The sequence below is a fragment of the Numenius arquata genome, chromosome 1 (assembly GCF_964106895.1).
Source record: "Numenius arquata chromosome 1, bNumArq3.hap1.1, whole genome shotgun sequence".
Taxonomy (NCBI): Eukaryota; Metazoa; Chordata; class Aves; order Charadriiformes; family Scolopacidae; genus Numenius; species Numenius arquata.
In genome coordinates this window covers 45,252,685-45,271,075 of record NC_133576.1, presented here as the reverse complement: position 1 = coordinate 45,271,075, position 18,391 = coordinate 45,252,685, and the positions used below count along the sequence as shown (strand labels likewise).

Sequence of the window (18,391 nt, the reverse complement as noted above, 5' to 3'; positions counted from 1 at the left end):
CAGGAAAATTGATTCAGGTTCCTTCTTTGCACAACTCCAAATCCCACAGTCAGCATTAATTCAGAAAACAAAACAAGTCCAAACAGACTATTCAAGATTATCATACCTGTATGACGTGAAACAGGGCAAACAACACTCAAGACTGAAGTAATATTTTGAAATTAAACGGCCTTGAGCAGTTAGAAGAAGATATGATGTGAATTTTATACTGTTTTAATACTAGTGGATCTGTTCTACGGTATGTGCTGATCAATAACACACTGCTTTCAAACTCCACCATTCGTTCTCTCACATTACAGAAGTTTTAAGACGTTGCCTGAAAATAAAAGTATCAGTGTACCATACAAATAGGTTTTCATCTGTAGCCATGACAACGCAGCCTTTCCAAAAATGACTCTAACCCAATGAACATCTGTCAATTAATTTAAGAAGGTTTTTTTTTTTCCTGGCTCATTAATAAAAAAAGTTGGAAATCAACAAACATTACGTTGGCTTTAGCAAGAAGAAACATTCAATGGCTCCTGTTGTAAAAGTGAGTGTAGTGCTCTTGACAGAAACCAGTGTATTCAGTCATCTGAAGATGCACGTGGCCATGGCCAATGCCCTCTTTTCTCCCCCACCCCCGAGTCCCGCAACAAAGCAAGAAAAATTAGTTTCTTCTTCCACCCCACCCCAGATTTTCTCCCATAGTTTGACTACAGTAATCCTTAAACAGGCAGAAAGTTGACGTGTTCTCTTCAGTTGATGCCTCCGACTTCTTAATTCTTGGCTCAAGTTTTATTCATCAATATTAGTCATCAGTTATTAAGAAAAAGATAGTTTCTAAGTGTTTCTTGTTGTTTTTTAACTGAAATTAATTGGGTACCATAGTCTGGTTATATGTGCTGAACTGCAGCTGTCAGTTACTCCTTTTTCTTGAATTCTTGGTTGCCATAGCTGGAGCCTTTTTCTATTTCAGTTACTCCTATCAGTCTACGAACTCCAAAGGAAGCTTTAAAATATAACAGAGAAATGGGAGGCATATTAGAACCAGTTCAAGAATTTAGGAAGTTACATGTAAACACACAAGCAGAACCAACATGAGTTAACCCAGTCCTGAAGACAGTACTGACTACAGACCAACATTGCGCTGTATGAGGCTATACATGGTTCACAGGTCAGACATCACTAAAAGAGCAGGACAATCCAGATTTAAAAATATAATTAATGCTTCTATGTTGATTAACAGGACAGGTAGTATGCACACTGAAGCATATCCCCCCTGATCTGGTTTTTGGGTTGGGTTGTTTGGTTTTTTTTGAGGAGGGAGGGTTAGGGATTTGGGATTTTTGTATTTTGTTTGGTTCGGTTTGGGTTTGTTTTTTTAACTCACAGATAAGGTGCGCAGTAAAAGTATGTTCTCCATCAGGCACCATAATAATGGGCTACAAGACTCACTTGCTAATGATTCCTATAGATATTGCCTAAGATATGAAGGCAAGCCTGCCTGCATTAAAGCTCTTGAAATAATAAAAATGCTATACAATATAAAGACTACAGGTGAGCCCCAACTACTCTTCTGCAAGTCTCATTCATGTTAATTAATATGTAGAACTTATTGGAGGCAATGAATCCTGTTACATGTCACTTTGGGCATAGCATCTTCTCTGGTTTTATTACCTGCTCCAACAAGTCCCAGGAATGCAAGGATAAGGAGAGGTGATCCACTTGCAAAAACTCCAAAGCCAAATGTGAAGAGAGGAGAGAGGAGAACTGTGGCCCAAAAAAGAAAGTTTAGGAGAGTCCATGGTCTCCTAGGAGGTTTAAACTGCTGGCCAGGAAATATGCCTTCCTGATTATACATCTCTTGCAAAGCATCCTGGGAGAAAAAGAAGATAGAAGAAAACACATTCATAATGCTTGCACCCAAGCAATACAAGACTAGTCAACTCCAGGGCAATGTCAAGGACAGTATCTGTGGTAAATACCCATCAAAAGTTCACAGCATCCATTTCCATCTGCTGTCATTTATTTGGGCATTTCTGCTGACTGCTGAGCCTACTGAATTAGCCCTCTGAAGGCAGTCTTGGCCACCATCAGAAACTGAAACCGTATCAGCCTCTCCGCTACCAAATACCTATATCTCTTCTCTTAATTACTTAGGAATTTAGGGCAGTGTCAGGCTAGAGGCCAATTTGTACACTACCTGCCTCTGCTTTTTCTTCCCGCTTTTACTTCCGAAAAGGTCAGCATGATTTAGCAAAGGACAGCAGAAAAATGCTGTATATACAGCCAGAAGAGGAAGGCAAAGCACAAGCTGACCAGCAGAGGCAGCACTGTACTAGCCATAAGCCCCAGACTTCAACAGAGTAGTTGCATCCTGATCTGAGCCTGCAGAGAGATGCAATCGCGAAGCACATGACTTCAAAGGAGCAGCACGCCCACAGTCTTCCCTCAGTTTGTAAGAATGTTTTGTGAGGTTTCCAAACCATTACCAAGGATGGCTCAAGTTTGTCTACTTCTTATTTTTCCCCAGTTAAGCTGTTTTTGTTTTAGCTTCCCATATAAAGGGCTGAGAAGCATGAGGCGCTCCTTGCCAATAACACAGCCTTTTGAGAACATACCCTCTGTGCGGGAAGAGCATTTTAGGGATTCCAGTTACAACATATTGCTAACACCACGTCGCGGTTTACACTGGGCTGGCCACTAAACGAACAACAGATGCTCTCTTTTAATCTCTCTCCCTTCCCAGAAGAGAAGGGATGGCGAATTAGGGAGAGAGACTTATGGGTTGAAAAGAAACTAAAATTACTTTAATGAAATATTAATAATAAAAAGACAGTAATATTAATAAGAAAATAATGAATTATATACAAAACCAATATCCAGCTTCTAGGATGATGATCATGTCACTGGCAGGCACTGGGAAAGTCCCAGACTGGACTCAGTGATGGACGGGAACTGGGTTCAGGAATTAGATTCAGGAACACACAGATCAGGATCAAAGACAGACAAACAGAGTCCTCCTCAGATGCTGGCCATTGAAGAAAGAGGCTGATCCCTTTGATCCCTCAGTTTTTATACTGAGCATGATGCAGACAGGATGGAATACTCCACTGGTCAGTTTTAGGTCACCTGTCCTGTCCACTCCTCCCCACAGGTGTGACCCCTTTACAGGAGGTCTGCTTCCAACCCTCCAACGTGGCACATAACGAAGTTAGCTAACCTCGGTGGTTATAGCAATAAGTAGAAGCAAAAGCCTCTCTACATACCATCCCTTGGTATTAACTATAAACATCAGACCTTATCACTCTGGAAGTAGACACTGTCTGAAAAATATGCCATTAATTTCAGTTAGAAGAGACTTAACTGAAAAGTAAAAATCACTGAAAAGAAAATTGGTTCTGTTCTACCTCAAACCAGAACACACCATAAGATCAATATATAAAATACCTCCCCAGTAAAACCTCACACCAAAGTTGAACAGAGGTACAGCCGACACCAACAAGGAACACCAAGCCCTCCATCTGCAAGCAAAGCAGAGCATTCAGCCCAAGGAATGGCACCACGCGGAATGAACGCTCTGTGCTGCATCTGCTTAGCTCTGCATTTACAAAGCGGGAGCCAAGCAGAGACAGATCACCCCTGTAACATGCACCTTCACGTCTGCTCCTCCAGCCAGGCAATGTCAGAAGGAATTGTTACATCTAAGAGCCTTTTCACAAAGGAATGACATGATGGCATGTCCCTGATAGCAGGAGACAGGATTCAAGGATCCCAAAATTTATTTGGGGTTGTTTGGTTTGGGTTTTTTTAAGCTCTCTAATCCCCTATTATACTAAGTGGCCCACAAGCTAGTTTGATACACCTCCTAATGGGAGGTGGCGGGAGAAGACGATGACAGCTACTGTTCTTTGTAAGATAATTTAATTGAATTAGAGCTTAGGTATTCAAAAAAATTACGTTAAAATGAACAAAATGAAACTCAGAACAATCTGCTGCCTACCTACAGGCTAAGCATAATCTTGGAAATGCTGCAGCACAGATCATCACAGCAAAAGAAAGCCCAAGATAGTTAAAGTTTCTGTGCCCCTCTGTTTTCCCACAAAGATAAGCAACACAAAAATCAAGATACACATTTCAAGTTCAACAATCCAGCAATTAGATCTGGGCAACATTAATTACAGTTCTCTCCTCCTCCCCACAGAACTGTTAAATCTGTGGTGAAGAAATTAACCATCTAAGGTAAAAGGAATACAATACACTAGGAAAAGCTTTGAGCTGTTTGAAGGCATGCTGACCACGTGCCACATCAGTCCCTGGCAGCAGATCCCAGGGACTGTCTGTACCGTGTCACACACCACTGCAGAGGTATTACCAAGAGGCAGAAGGAAAGTGACAGTAGAAGAAACGTGAAAGCAAAGGACAATTGCAGCTAAGAGATGGACCGGCTGTCCCTGACATACAGTTATCACTTTTCTTGAGTGCCTAAAGACACCCACAGGGAAAATGGAGCTTTTAGAAATGTATGAGACACCCAAGAGCTGAAGAATATAAATAGACAGTGGATTGCTATTAGTCTTCTGCAACTCAGACATATCCCTGAATCTCATTGTGTTTCCCAGCAATTTGAGACCTATTCACTAGCCAGTCCTCTGTGGCCAAAGGGCTCTTCTGTACCACTCTTTCCAGAAGTTTGAGGGATGGCTGCCAAATTATACATAATATTTCCATCTCTTCTCTCCATTCAGTGGAAGAGTGTGCATTACTCGGTGCCTTAATACACTACCCAAAGTCCCGAAAGAGAGAAAAGAAAGCAAAGCTGTTTACCTTTTCCTGGTAAAGCTTATGAAGCCAGTTTGCAGCTTCCTTTTCATCTTGAGGGATATCTTCCAGAGGAAATCTCCTAGTTTAGTAGAGACATTAAAAAAAGGGGGAAAAAAAAAAAAAAAAGAGAATTAAGGGAAAATCCAGGTATTTGACTTTAGACCTCTACTAAGGAAGATCTTCTATTCACAGAATCACAGAATGATATGGGGTTGGAAGGGACCCCTGGAGATCATCTAGTCCAAGCCGCCTGCCAAAGCAGGTCCTCCTAGAGCAGGTTACACAGGAACTTGTCCAGGTGGGTTTTGAGTGCCTCCAGAGACGGAGACTCCACCAGCTCTCTGGGCAGCCTGTTCCAGTGCTCTGCCACCCTCACAGTGAAGAAGTTCCTCCTCATGTTTAGATGGAACTTCTTATGTACAAGGTTATTCAATGAAGAGCATAAGCTACAGATAATACTGCCACTGATGGCACAGAACTGGGACTTGAGTAACACCTGATTATCCATCTAAAACTCAAATTCCTGAGACAAAAGAAACTGTACAAGCTCCTATCTATTTCAGAACACAAGTAGAACAAGCATTTCTCATTCAAACACTGCTCTTCCTTCACCAGAACCTCACCGGCTGATTCCCACTGAGGTTAGACTGAGGCACCCAGAGGTGGGGAAAGACAAGCAAGTGGCAAACCCCAGGATAATTGTTTGTTACACTTTGTTAGTGAAAACCCCATTTTGGAAGGAATGGGAGGGGTAGTTAAAAATTCACTTACTACCTGCTCCAAGGAAAGGATCTTCTACAGCAACTGCACTTCCCTCTCCTTGCCCCTCCAGCCCCGCAGATTGAGGCATGCCGTTCTGGGTGCATGCAAAAATTATGCCCAGCTCCAGGTATTGACCTGACCTTACCGAGAACAGGCACCTTTTAAGGGTGTCTTTCTAGTGGTGAAGAGCCAACCATTTTCCTGCATTCTTTTATTTTCCAAGATAGGCCACTAACACGCTTGCAACTGTACCATTTCTTTTCTCAGTGGCACACATCTCAGTCCTGGATCAATTCAGAAATAAGTTGCTCCATTTGTAGAGGGCAGGCACACATCTTACCCTCAGCTTGACCACATTTTGGTAACACTTAGACTGTATCAGGGCCCTCTTATAGCAAGAGTGACCTCTGGGAGGGCTCTAGACTCACTGATCCCAGATAAAACTTATTTGCTGCTGTTTAACCAGGGAATATATTTCTGCAGTACAAACTAAAGCCTTCAAGTCTGCAGCAGCAGAGGGAAGATATTCTAATACATTTCTAATATCTTCTGTATCCCATAAATGAATTGAATACTGGATTTTACAGATCTGCTTTCATTAGCTCTAACAGGAGAAGCTGCTCAATTAATATAAATAATGCCCAATAAAAGCTCAGTAAAAAGTAATTTGCTGAAAGCTCTCTGCTAAATTTGTCGCTGTGTTGCTATCACCACTAGAGGGTACTCACAGCAATAAATAACATTTGGTAATTTAGCTGATTATTTTCTCTGGAGCCAGTCAGGAGAAAGACTGGATCCTGTGCAGAGAGCTAAGCTTCTTACCTCTGCACAGGTAACCGAATATGCAGATATGAAGAACAAGAGCTTATGTGCTTCCTTTCTCTGAGCTAAGCTAAGTCTGCTAGCACGTTAAGGACATGTTCAATTTTCAGCAAGAGGACTGTAAAAATAGTATTCTTATTCTCATAACTTCCTCTCCAAAACAGAGAGAAAGCTTCAAGTGTAGAAAAGCCTCTTGAGAGTGTTGATTCAGTCCACAAATATATTTTAAATCAAAATTATCTGAACGTAGTCATTAATTTCTATAATAGGATACAATTAGTAATTTTACCTGGCAACATCCTCCTCAACAGAATTTTATGAACTCAAATCTCTTCTAACAAATATTGAAAACTACATTTCTGTTCTTTCCTCCCGCTACCTCACCATTAAATAAAACCGACTTGCACCTGCATTAGCAAGGCATAGGATATTTAACTGAATGTAGCTGCTCTTCAATGTATAGAGACGTACATCTATCCATGTGTACCCCAGATCTAGCTATACATGCTACATGCATCTGCCATCACTATGGAATTACCGGTGGAAGCCATCTGACCAGCTGTTTTTCTAGCTGTAAGTTGTCTGCTCACTTTCCTCACCAGGAATATATCTGGCAAGTGTAAACAGTCAAAATGAAACCCCTTGCAAATGAGTGACCCCATCTCTCCCCATCACCTCTGCAGCCTTCTTTCCAACTGAAAGACTAAAATGTTGTGGAAGTTGCAGTAGCTGAGAGCATAACTAGAACACGTCCTTCCCTTCCCAATTAAGGCTGCAGCACTCTCCCTCTCTTGAGATAACATTTCTTCCACAAAAGCGTTGCTGCTATACCTCGACACAAAAGATAATCAATGTGATTCCCTACAAAGTCTTTAACCCTTCAAGGCTCTGGCAAGACACGCCTGCCCTGTAGAAGGAGAGTGTATAGAGCCAGTGCCACGTATCTGCAATGCAGACCCATGGCCAGTGGGGAAAGGAGTGGAGGAGGTAGCAAGACTTTTTTTTTTTTCCTTTTCTTTTAAAAACCAAACTTCAACCTCATCACCATAATGTAGCAATGTTTTCCAACGTGTGGGTGCTGTGGGTGAAATCCCTAGAGAAGAAGTGAACTGTCAAAAGAACAACCAGGTCGCTTGTCACATGCAAACATAAAAGGGAAAAGAAGAAATGCAACAGGGAAGGGTCAGTAGTTCTTATGATCACAAGCAAGCCTTTAAAGCAGAAGACAACAAGGAGAAAGCAAGAAAGAGAAAACATGTGTGTGCATGCACGTGTGTACATGCTGCGTAGAGTTAGGTATTAGCAGTTACTCTTTCAGGCAAAAGAATAGTGACGGATGTGAGGAATGTATCACCTCATTCATACAATGTCTGAATTTCAGTATTATTTAACTTCTAATCTGCTAATCAAACCATGTGAGAGAAGGAGAGAAACTGGAACAGTAAAGAGCTTTACACGATTTATTACAAGAGACTACTGATGTTGGACAGGCTATTTATACTATGCGTATGCTCACAGGGGACTGGGAAGGGGGCAGAACAGTTGGTTTTCTGTTCCCATCAGAGAAAGGAAAAAGGTGGGCTAGTGCCCTCACTGCACGAAACTTGGGGAAACCCTGTAGCAACAATGTGGTCATATCCAGGCTTAAAAAGTCTGCTCACTGCTCTCTGACTTGCTGGGTGATATCATGGGATCTCACATATGAAAGGGAACTACAGCAAGGGGAAAACGCAGAGGTCTTCGTAGCCTGCAGAGAAGCTTGAAGGACAAGGAAGAGGGGACTACAGCAAAGGACATTACCCTGTAAAAACTGAATACACTACACCATGCCAAAGCATGCATCTTAAGGCTTACCTCCATCATTATATGCTCACCTTACACACATATCTGCTTCATATTTCTTTCCATAAAGAATTCCTAATAAAGACGGGTTCTTGTTTCCTCTGAAATTTAGTGTTACATCGTACACTGCTGAAACTGTTACAAAAAAGAAAATATGGCTGTTATATCAGCAATTCTAGCAACCACGTTGCCAGCATCCTTACATTAGACAGCAACAGGGCCTCGTGCGAGCCTTGCATTAATGATGTCAGGTAGCAGAGTCCTTCACTACTTTGTGTTTACACGTCGTATTTTTCCATATCAGCCACCTGACATTCCCATCTACATAGCAAGTGTGTTATCAAAACACAATATAATTTGATGAACTTAGCAACAGTGACATAAATGAAAGGTTTATTATTTTTTAAGACTGGTATCTGAGAGTTATGTGGCACAAATTAACAGCTGACATGCTGAATGCTTATCACTACCAACTCATTAATTGTAATGGATGTAATGAACAACAGCGTGTACTACACTGTGCTACAAAGAGAATATTAAACAACACACTACAATAAATGCAACAAACAAGTAGTAGCTTGCCAGTACCTGTTCCCCTGAGACACTGGACAGCAGTGGTGAAACCTTTGGTTCTGGGCAACAGGTGGTATTTCAGTTTAGGCAATCCCTTGGATTCAGCTACCTCCATACTGATACGATGCTTGGTCTCCGTAAAACGAGTTCCTTCACAGTACAGGAGAAACTAGTACAACAAGAAAAAAGGCAAAACCAAGGACATCTTGAGATCAAAAGAAACCAAGCAAAACACTGAAAATATGTGTAAGATAAACATACATCCATGCACATGTACACACTTAGTTGTCTCATTTGATCATCAATTATTAGGCATAAGTACCACCTCACAACTCATTTACAATTATATTTAATTTTATCAACACTTGTACCAAATTTAAGGTGACAAAAGGTCTAAACGGTTATACCTGAAACATTTTTTTAAAAAAAGAAAAATCCCTGAAAGCTTTAGCTGGCTGATGATGGACTAAACTACAAATCAGAAAAAGCAATCCAAATATCAGTACATGACCACTTTAGGAAGTAACATATTAATCACTAGCTACCTCATTTGAAATGTGTACAGTACAACCAGAATTATTCATCTGAATTCAGATTTGTTTGTCTGAAAGCTTTTCCCATTTATTTTTGTTTCCTATTGGTATCAGTTGTGTTCATAAAAAATGGTACCTTTCCCTAAAGCCTGTTCCTTGTTCATCTTGTAAGGCACCAATCTGACTGTGGTATTCTAAGTAATTATTAAAGGCTTAAATCCTCCCATACTGACTTCAAGCAGCACAAAGCAATGCTCTGTCCTTCTCCAGCTTCTATATTGCCTCTGCTGTAGTTGAGAGAGAGAGAGAAAGAGAGAGCGAGCAGAAGCGATGCAAAGTAAAGAGCAGACAGAGCCCTTCTGAGGGCCCTAGGGTGAATTCCTGTTTATCACCGGCCTTTTTGAAAGGTGGACATCATTCCCATTGTGCCAGCAATAGAAAACATTGCTGCATTTGAACACACAAACGTCTGCACCCCTGGCAAGCAATGGAGGGGGAGAAGCGCAGGTTACTACTACTCTCTCATAGCAGCATCATGCAACGCTGTAACATTGCAATTCAAAAGAAAGACTTGTCGGATGCATCACCATACATCTGCTGTTTGTCAGTACTGTGGTTGCTTGACTTTTCTCTGTAGTATATCCACATGCTGCGCACCACAAAAAGCAAATTAAATGAATGTTAAAACTGCAAAGCCATGGACATGAGAGTTAGGCCTGCCAGAGCACAGTGGGAGAACGGGAGCTGGTCCTGCAATCTTCATTTGGCCATTGCGGGCACATCCATTATGAAAATGTGACCAACCAGCAGCACTACCACCAAGTGGTGAGGACAGCACCAGGTACAGAGTGTAACGCCACAGTAATCAACCCCAGTCTGCAATGCAAGCTCTTTCCTCTATACCAGACTCTCACCCTCTTTTAGTCAACGGCACAGTGATCCTTTTGAACCAAGTATGTGAGGGAGGTACAGACTGCGCTGCAGTGAGCCTGTGAGAAAGACCTCACGAAGGAAGGTTGCACAGACAGCCCTAACTGTGGCATTCAGAATGAACAGAAATTAGGAAATTGATTTACTCAAGTCAATTTAAATCATGATTTAAATTACCAAGCAGGAAGTCTTGATTTAAATAATCAATGCTAAGTACGTTTTGCATTTATATTTTCTAGTTGTTTTCCCTAGAGACTACTCTTTGGTTCTCAATCATAGAATCATTAAAACATATAGATTTGCAACTAAAGTACAGCATTTTAATTGGTATGGGTTTTTCTTTTTTTTCTTTTTTCCAGCACTAATCAGGAGGATATATTAAGTGTAGTTCATATCATTATCATTCAAGCAATTAAGTAGTTTAAAATACGTTCTCCAGATTCTTATTTTTTTATCTTTGTAATGACAGAAAATCACAAATGACGCATTCACAATGTGCTACTTAAGGCTTACTATTTCACTATTCATTTTAACAAGCTGTACTGGGTAATAGTGAAAAAAATCACTTAAAATGCACAAAAAGCCCCTTAAAATGTTTTGTGAGCCAAATTACATGTGCTGCTATAAAAGCAAACCAGTAAATTTATCAAAACGTTTGCATTCAATACTAAAAGAAGCTTAATAGGTTGATTACAAGACTGTGCTCCTGCAGTAAAATCTAACAACATTGCCTATAATGAAACATAGATGTTTCACCCTTGACTTCAAATAATGTCGAAATAAAAGGGAAAAGCATAATTGCAAAAGCAGATGTAAGCTTACACGGAGTTCTTATAAAGACTTTTTGGGAAACCTGTCAATGAACATATTAACAAGAACTTCCTATAAAAGTCTATGGCCTGTGCATCTCCCCATCAAAATTCTTCACTCACTTCTCCAGAAAAGACTTTTTTGTTTATGTGTCTTTTTAGCCTACCTCAGATAATGTAGCTTAGGGTTACATTAGGGTTGGGTTTTTTTAAAGGTAAAAATAAGATCAGACAGAATTAACAAGTATTAGATGAACCTGATTTTTAAGTTATCATCATGTTTCTAATCACCTATGCAAGCTTCTGAACTGTTTCCCAAAGGGCTTCCCTTACCAACAGGCAAACAGAGCAACACTTTACCAGCATATCCCAAAAGACCTCCTGAAACACATTTTCCTTGACAACACTTGAAGATGAGCAGACCTTTTCCTGATATATAAGGCTACAGTATCATGTGAGTATCTCTGTCAACATTTCACTTCTAGCAGTCAATACTAGAGGAGGAACTCAACACTTCCTTACCCACATATATTCAGGATAATCAGCCAAACGTTTTAATCCTTCAATAACCGTATCTCTATCTTCTTCCCATTTTCTTTTGCAGAAAACAATCTCAAGGAAGTACCACGTCCAGCCAATTAGTGGCACATATAGTAGCTCTCTCTTAGCAAGAACTTTGGAACTCTTGGAGAAAAACAAAAACAACAATTAAAAAATGTCACTTGCTGATTTGTACAATGAGATCAAAGACATTAAAATTGTTACAATGACAAAGAGTTGATGGAGTTATATCTAGAAACTCAAATGCAAAGAAACTGTATGCGCATGGGTTTTAAACAGATCTATAGTCCTCCTGATGAAGGGAAAGCTCATGGCCCCACATACCCCTAGCACTCCAAAGCGTTCTGTCATAGTCCAGCCACACAAGAAGTCGATTTCAAAGTTGTGATTCAAGATGATGATGACGTGTTCTTTCCCAAAGGTGTTCACCGTGGCCTCGTCTGAGAACAAGGTGCACTCTGTGCCTGACCACCATTCCAGCAGCATTACCAACTCTGACAAACATGATGAAGATGGAGAGAGGAGTTAAAGGTGCTGCTTACAAAAAGCATTTAGTGTTTCATCTCCAGCCCCATTCAGTGCCTAGTCTCTCCCAACAACTCTGTCACATTTTCAGTCCAACCCAGTAGAGATGAAATGAGAGCTTAGACAGGTGTAGACCAAATAACATCACCATCCTGAAGCAGTATTTAGGGCACTAGATATATGCATTATGGATAATTTAACAAGTTTTTAACAGTGACAAGTTTGGGCATTATATTATGAATATGAAATTTCATGATCACTGGAAGAAACACCAAAACTTTGTGCCTGAAAACAGACAGTTGAGTCGTTGATTGCTCCACTAAATGAGTACAGTTTCTCCCAGGTGGAACACAAATTATGCATAGATGCAGCCTAATGCTTTTACTCAACATGAAACAAGCTTTATGGAGGTAAACAGACCAATGATGGGCTTTTAAAGGGATACAGTGCCATAGATCTTCTGCAATAGATTTAATATTACAGCACAGGTCTCTTAATTGTTCTGTATTATGGTCATCAACACAGAGTCAAAAGCACCAGAGAATTGAGCTAATTTATCAAAATACCCGGGCAAAGCCAGGAATGGTAACTTGTGTCTTTATTTTACAGCAAAAGAAAGAATTAGCTCTTTCTCATCTGTCTTCTCCAGCTCTTCCATATCCCAGCATCTGTCTTACTCCACCCTGAACATTTCCTTCATTACCCACTCTTCTTATTTTCCACCTCCCCTTTTTTTCATCTTATAAAAACCATTCCACTTAAATTCAGCATGCACTGTATGTAGTTGCTATGGTTAGCCTATTTCCCTCATTTCAGTACAACCAGGCAGACGGAAGGCATTGCTTCTATCATGGGACAACTATAAAAAGTATGAGAATAGTTCATTCTCCCAGGAGGAAGATTTGCTTCCATGCAAACTGTAGTCATTGATATTTTCTCATTTCAATGAGATACGGGTGCAATCAGAATTTTGATGCACAAGTATGGCAGTTAAAAAGTCCAACTCTTCCCATATAACTACAACTAACTTGCACGGTCAAAACTGGAAGGCGCCCCCTTGGCTCTCCACATCAGGTTCTGCCACACAGTATTTCAGCTTTCCATCAAGAGGTCCTGGTTTTGCAAAATGGAGCAGTGCCTTCCTGCATAAGGGCTTCTGATCACAGATTCACACAATGATATGGGGCTGGAAGGGACCTCTGGAGATCATCTAGTCCCCCTGATCAGTGGGATCACGACAGGGTAATCTATCCATAACACTAAATAAGAGAGGGTCCAAGTTTGGAACATATCAGAGAGAAGGCACACACAGTATTTGGGTGAATGATAGGGAAAACCAATCCTGGTCTGCTCAAGATAACATAGCTTCTCTCATAGTAGTTTTTTCACTTATATTTCGCATGTGACCACTTATCCACCATATTATTCCCCTGTATCATTTTCAAGACTCGCTCATTTGGAGGCATGACAAAGTTACGCAACTTGCTGATGAAGACAGCGTAACCCTGGTAAACTGGAAATACAGCAGAGGAAAGACAGAATAATAGTTTATACAAACTAGAGGTTTCTATCATTGCTTTCCAGCTTTGTCTCCTTTGCAAATGATGTGATCACTTACCTTTCTTGCTTTGGTTATCCTGGCTCAGTAAAAAGGGAAAGAGGACATCAAGTGTGTCCTTAGTTGAAAGCTATGCTCTTCCAAGCAGGTGGCCGGGAAAATGGAGCAGTGGTACCAAACACAGTGTGGTACTCTGAGTGATTTTACCCTTTCCACTGCTCTCTATGTTCTAAGGAATAATCTCCAATACCTGCCACAGTTCCTGCATTTTATTCCGAAAAATAAAATAAAATGGGTGTGTTTCTTCTTCAAAATAAGAAAAAAAAAATTCAGAGGCAGGTGTGGATGATTTTCTGCAGAGCATTTCTTCTACTACTCACTCTAAAATAGTGGAGGAAGCTTTGCTGAGAGATTTGCCAGAGTTCATACTGCGAGAGCAGGGTTGATGAGCCGGAGAATTAATACGAGGAAACAGATTGTCCTTTACAAGTGTACTGATAAATGATGTAATTATAACCGGGAGTGGGCTCATTTCCTTTTTCTTTTTTTTTTCTCTGGTGTGTGGGTTACAGCTATTTTGTGTGGCACCAATCCTGCCAATGCTACAGCAAGCCCATCCTTCTGAACGAAGGGACCATAACACTTGCGCTACCTGGGCTACTCCCTGTAGAGGACAAGCAACACTTCCCTACAACAAACCCTCTCCTGCAGCCAAAGTTCCCACATGCTAAGGCAAGCGGGGTTATAGCCTCGCAAGCCACCCAGAAACAAAGCAAACGAGGCATAGCGCACCTCTCAATTTAAAATACTAACATTTGAGAGATTATTTTTGCAACCAGTCTAAACCAAATGTGCTGAGCTCTCCAAAGGCATGAATCACCTGAAAGGAGCTGATGTAGGAGAGCCTGAAGTACAGACTACCCATCATGAATTACATGCGCTGCAAAGGGTTTACATTGAGGCCAGAGCCCAACAAACATTTTTTTCCCCAAACATCTGCCATGAACACTGGATAGATTCTATCTCCTTCTCCTTCCCCTTCTGAAGCTGGGCTTTATGTATTTGAGAAGAAATAGATTAAGAATAGAGCCTGGTTTTCAGTGGGCTAGAGTACATAGCCAGATACACAATCACCTGTGTTATGTACTTCTGCACACAGATCCTCTGCCAGATGGGCAGAGCAGCTTCTGTTACAGACAGCTCTGACATGAACGCTCTCAGCTTAGAACTAAACAGCTTGGAGTAAGCGAGCAAAACACAGCATCCAGAACAGAACACCAACCCACAGGTTCATTGCCAAAAGGCTTCCACATAATGAAAGATATTTCATTATGAATGGCAACATTTGAACTGCTGCATTTACACGGCTTACTCAATTCATTATAAATCACAATTGAAGTGCCTATTCTGTCAGCTCTTCCATTACAGGCCATCAGCACTCTGCAATCCCCTATAACATTTACGTTAATTTTCACAGTTTAATTTCTCAATCACTTAATTTATAATAGGCTATACATGAGGGGTTATCCTACATACAACCCAATTATCTACTCAGCCTCTCCAAACCTTTTTGAACAATAGTGTAGGTTATTTCAAGTATATATAAGATATAACAGCATTTAAAATGTGATTTTCCCATGCACAATGCTAACTTGTAGAAAGCAGGGCTCTAAACCTACAAGCCTCACAGGCACAAGCAGCTCATATCCTCAGAAAAGCCAGACTATTACTGTAACAATAGTTTTCAGGATGAGATCAAATTTTAGATTATTAAAAGCACATTAAGAAATTCTTACAAGCAAAGAAAAAAAAAATTCCCATATGCCCTCACTTCCCTCCAACCAAGCTCATTTTGAAGTTCCTACCTATAAGGTCTTCCATTACAATACCTTTTCTCCTGACGGTTTGCCTGCCACTCTCTATTTAATTTCCTTTCTCTTCTGCTTCTCAGACAACATTCTCAATAGGTAGAACAAAAAGCACAGAAAGGGCAAGAAGCTTAAAAAGAAACTGAACTAGATACTTTGGAGAGTTTTTGTTGGTAGTACTTCACATCGATGATTTAAGAAATGCGGGTGCCTGTCAGTGGACAACTCGACTGTAAGTACTCATTTGGGTGACTCATTTACCCAAAGTGAGAGTTGGATGCTGAGCTGAGCACTAAGGTAAGAGGCCATACACACTGGGAGGGGATGGAGAATGGAAACAAATTACATGATTCATTGCTGAAACAGGAGGTGACATTTGGACTCAGGAACCTTCTAAACATCCATTTCAGAAATCTAATCCCCTGTTAAGCTGTCTGAGAAGAAAAAAAAAAGCCATCCACAGGGAGGAAGTTTTGCAAAGGTCTGAAAGAGGAGAGCAAAGCAGCTGCACTCACTGTAAAGCCACCCCATGGGCAGAAGGAGAAAAGAGTGACAAATTGTTCATAAGAGGAGACACTAGTGTCACAGGTGGACACTGCAGGGTGTAAGAGGACTCTGAAGTTGTCACACAGTTCAGCTACAGAGTCACCTACACTAGATGCTTTAGGACAGATACCTCCCTCTGCAGATCAGAGTCAACTTAGGCTCCTAAGTAAGTAGTCAATGTCACACATATGCTCAATACCCAAAGCAGTCTCTGTGAATTCCCCCTTCCTCATCACTTAGTACAGGCTCTGATGCTGGATGAAGATGGTATTGAGAAAGAATCAGCAATTCCTACCAGTCCAGAGAGGGTTGGGGGTGGGTGGGAGGAGCTTTTCAAAGCTTCTCACTTTTTTGAATAACAGAGTGATAGTATGTACCAGTCCCTTGACTTTTGTACCTGTTCCCAACATTTCATGAAAGATGACTGCTTTGAACTGCTCTAACTTATCACTTCTCTCCCTCCTTCTTGTGTTTGTGTCTGTATACATATATGTGTATGTATATATTTTTTTTCTTTAATTAACAAATAGAGAAACAAAAAACATTCCCTTCCCCACCCCCAGCCCTCACATCCCCCCCTTCAAGCATACTCACGGCTCCAAAGTGAATAGGCAAGGCGACAGTTTACTCGGCGATAAAACTGCTTGTTTATGGGCCAGAGGACTAGCGTGCATAGTTGAATGAAGTTAATGATCAGTCCACTCACAACAAAGACGAACCCAATGAGGAGGTGAACTATGAACTGAGTCTTCAGAAAGGCAATGAAGCCCATGATAACCACTCAGAAGCGCGTGCAAGGGCCGTCACTCAGAATAACTGTCCTGAAAGAGAAGAAAAAGAGGCAAATGGAGACTGGATTTACAAGCCCTGAGGAAGGGCAGAGCAAGAGCCCTGAAACAGTCCATGCAACTTCAGCAACAGGAACCCAATCCAATGCACACTCTGCTCTCCAAGCCTGCCTCGTTCAGGTCCTCACACAATAAACTGCTGATGGTGCAAATCACTTCCAAAAATAGGAAGGAATCATTATTTGCAATTTACAGCCCACTAAGAAGATTATTGCTTGCTGAAGATGAATCTCACACCTCTCTTCAAACAAAGATCATATAATTGGACTTAAGGCTGGGAGAAACACAGAGAGCCCTGCGCTCACAAGTAAAGCAGTCGAGCCCTGATGGGTAAACAAGCTCCACCGTGACTGCTGGACCTTCAGGGGCTGCCGTCCCTGAACTGCAACAGGAGCCTCAGCCCCCCGCACCCAATATATGGCATGCCCAGCCTCTGGAGCTGCGCAAACGAACCCGTGCCTTCCTGGCCTGCCTTCAAAGCCACCGCTCTGTACACACTTCTCACGAACAAGCACCCAGCACTGGTTTCCGGGGGCTACAGAGATTTTCTTACACATTCGCTCTGACTAGAATAGTAGTCACAACAGCAGTCCATCTGGGGAGCAGGCTCTTCATCCCACAGCACATTTCAGGATGAAGAGAGCAGGACTGGTCACACAGAGCATCAGTCTGGCAAATAGTAAGGCATGGAAATGGAAATTAGGTATTCCCACAACTGAAACCCAGGCTGGAGCAAGTTTAATAACTTCTCACTTTGTCAAGCCACAGTTCCATGATCAAATATACCAATTAGCGTGGCGAAAAAAGGTAAAATAGTAGAAAAACCTTAGGCTATGTAGCAGTACAAACTTGATCTGGAAAGGGCTTTGGTGCAGAATCTTGATTCCACTGAACTAGCCGGAGCACTTAATTCTGAGCACGTGCCATATTTATACCGGGTGCAGAAAGATGAACGATGTCTGAACCAGCAGAAAGTCACAGTAGCTTAGACGGACAAGTCTGATCCAACACAAATCCTGGCAGTACAAAGTTAACCCAATAAAATGTACTTACTAAGCCACCAGATTGAGTTTATTCCAAACCCTGCATTTTTGGCAATGGCCTTTTTCACCCGTTGGGTACTAGAAGCCCTCCAACTAGGCCAACCAAGCTGTCAAACCACAGCCTCAACATCTCACCCAAAAAATAAAAGCATGACCCTGATTCTCTGCCACAGCTAAAGCTTGCTGACAGTACTTGTGCTCAGTTTTTACAAGTGTTGCAAATGACCAGACCAACCAGCAGATGGTAACAAATACTTCTGACAAGCCAAGCATTCGAAGCTGATGCAGAAGTTCCCAGTGCCCCAAAATAAATACCTGCCAGCTGTGAGGAACCAAACCATTTTAGTTTGCCACCTGCTTACAGT

General features: G+C 41.4%; 1 protein-coding gene across 1 annotated transcript; it reads right to left on the bottom strand.

The window, feature by feature from the left end:
• Positions 1-447: 447 nt before the first annotated feature.
• AGPAT3 (1-acylglycerol-3-phosphate O-acyltransferase 3) lies at positions 448-16,956 on the bottom strand. The gene is made up of 8 exons (XM_074148753.1): positions 16,730-16,956; positions 11,963-12,132; positions 11,600-11,761; positions 8,821-8,974; positions 8,265-8,367; positions 4,810-4,885; positions 1,660-1,858; positions 448-991 (listed from the first exon to the last, which is right to left on the bottom strand). Exons 1-8 carry the CDS (start codon positions 16,905-16,907, stop codon positions 903-905), a joined length of 1,131 nt encoding a protein of 376 aa, XP_074004854.1. The 5' UTR covers positions 16,908-16,956; the 3' UTR covers positions 448-902.
• Positions 16,957-18,391: the final 1,435 nt, after the last annotated feature.

Bases quoted from the DNA above. Each gene is read 5' to 3' on its own strand.
- AGPAT3 (XM_074148753.1), bottom strand. From the start codon at position 16,907: ATGGGCTTCATTGCCTTTCTGAAGACTCAGTTCATAGTTCACCTCCTC. The intron at 12,133-16,729 runs GTGAGTATGCTT...CATGTTTGTCAG, and splicing joins TGCCTATTCACTTTGGAGCC to AGTTGGTAATGCTGCTGGAA. The intron at 11,762-11,962 runs GTATGTGGGGCC...TTTTTCTCCAAG, and splicing joins AACGCTTTGGAGTGCTAGGG to AGTTCCAAAGTTCTTGCTAA.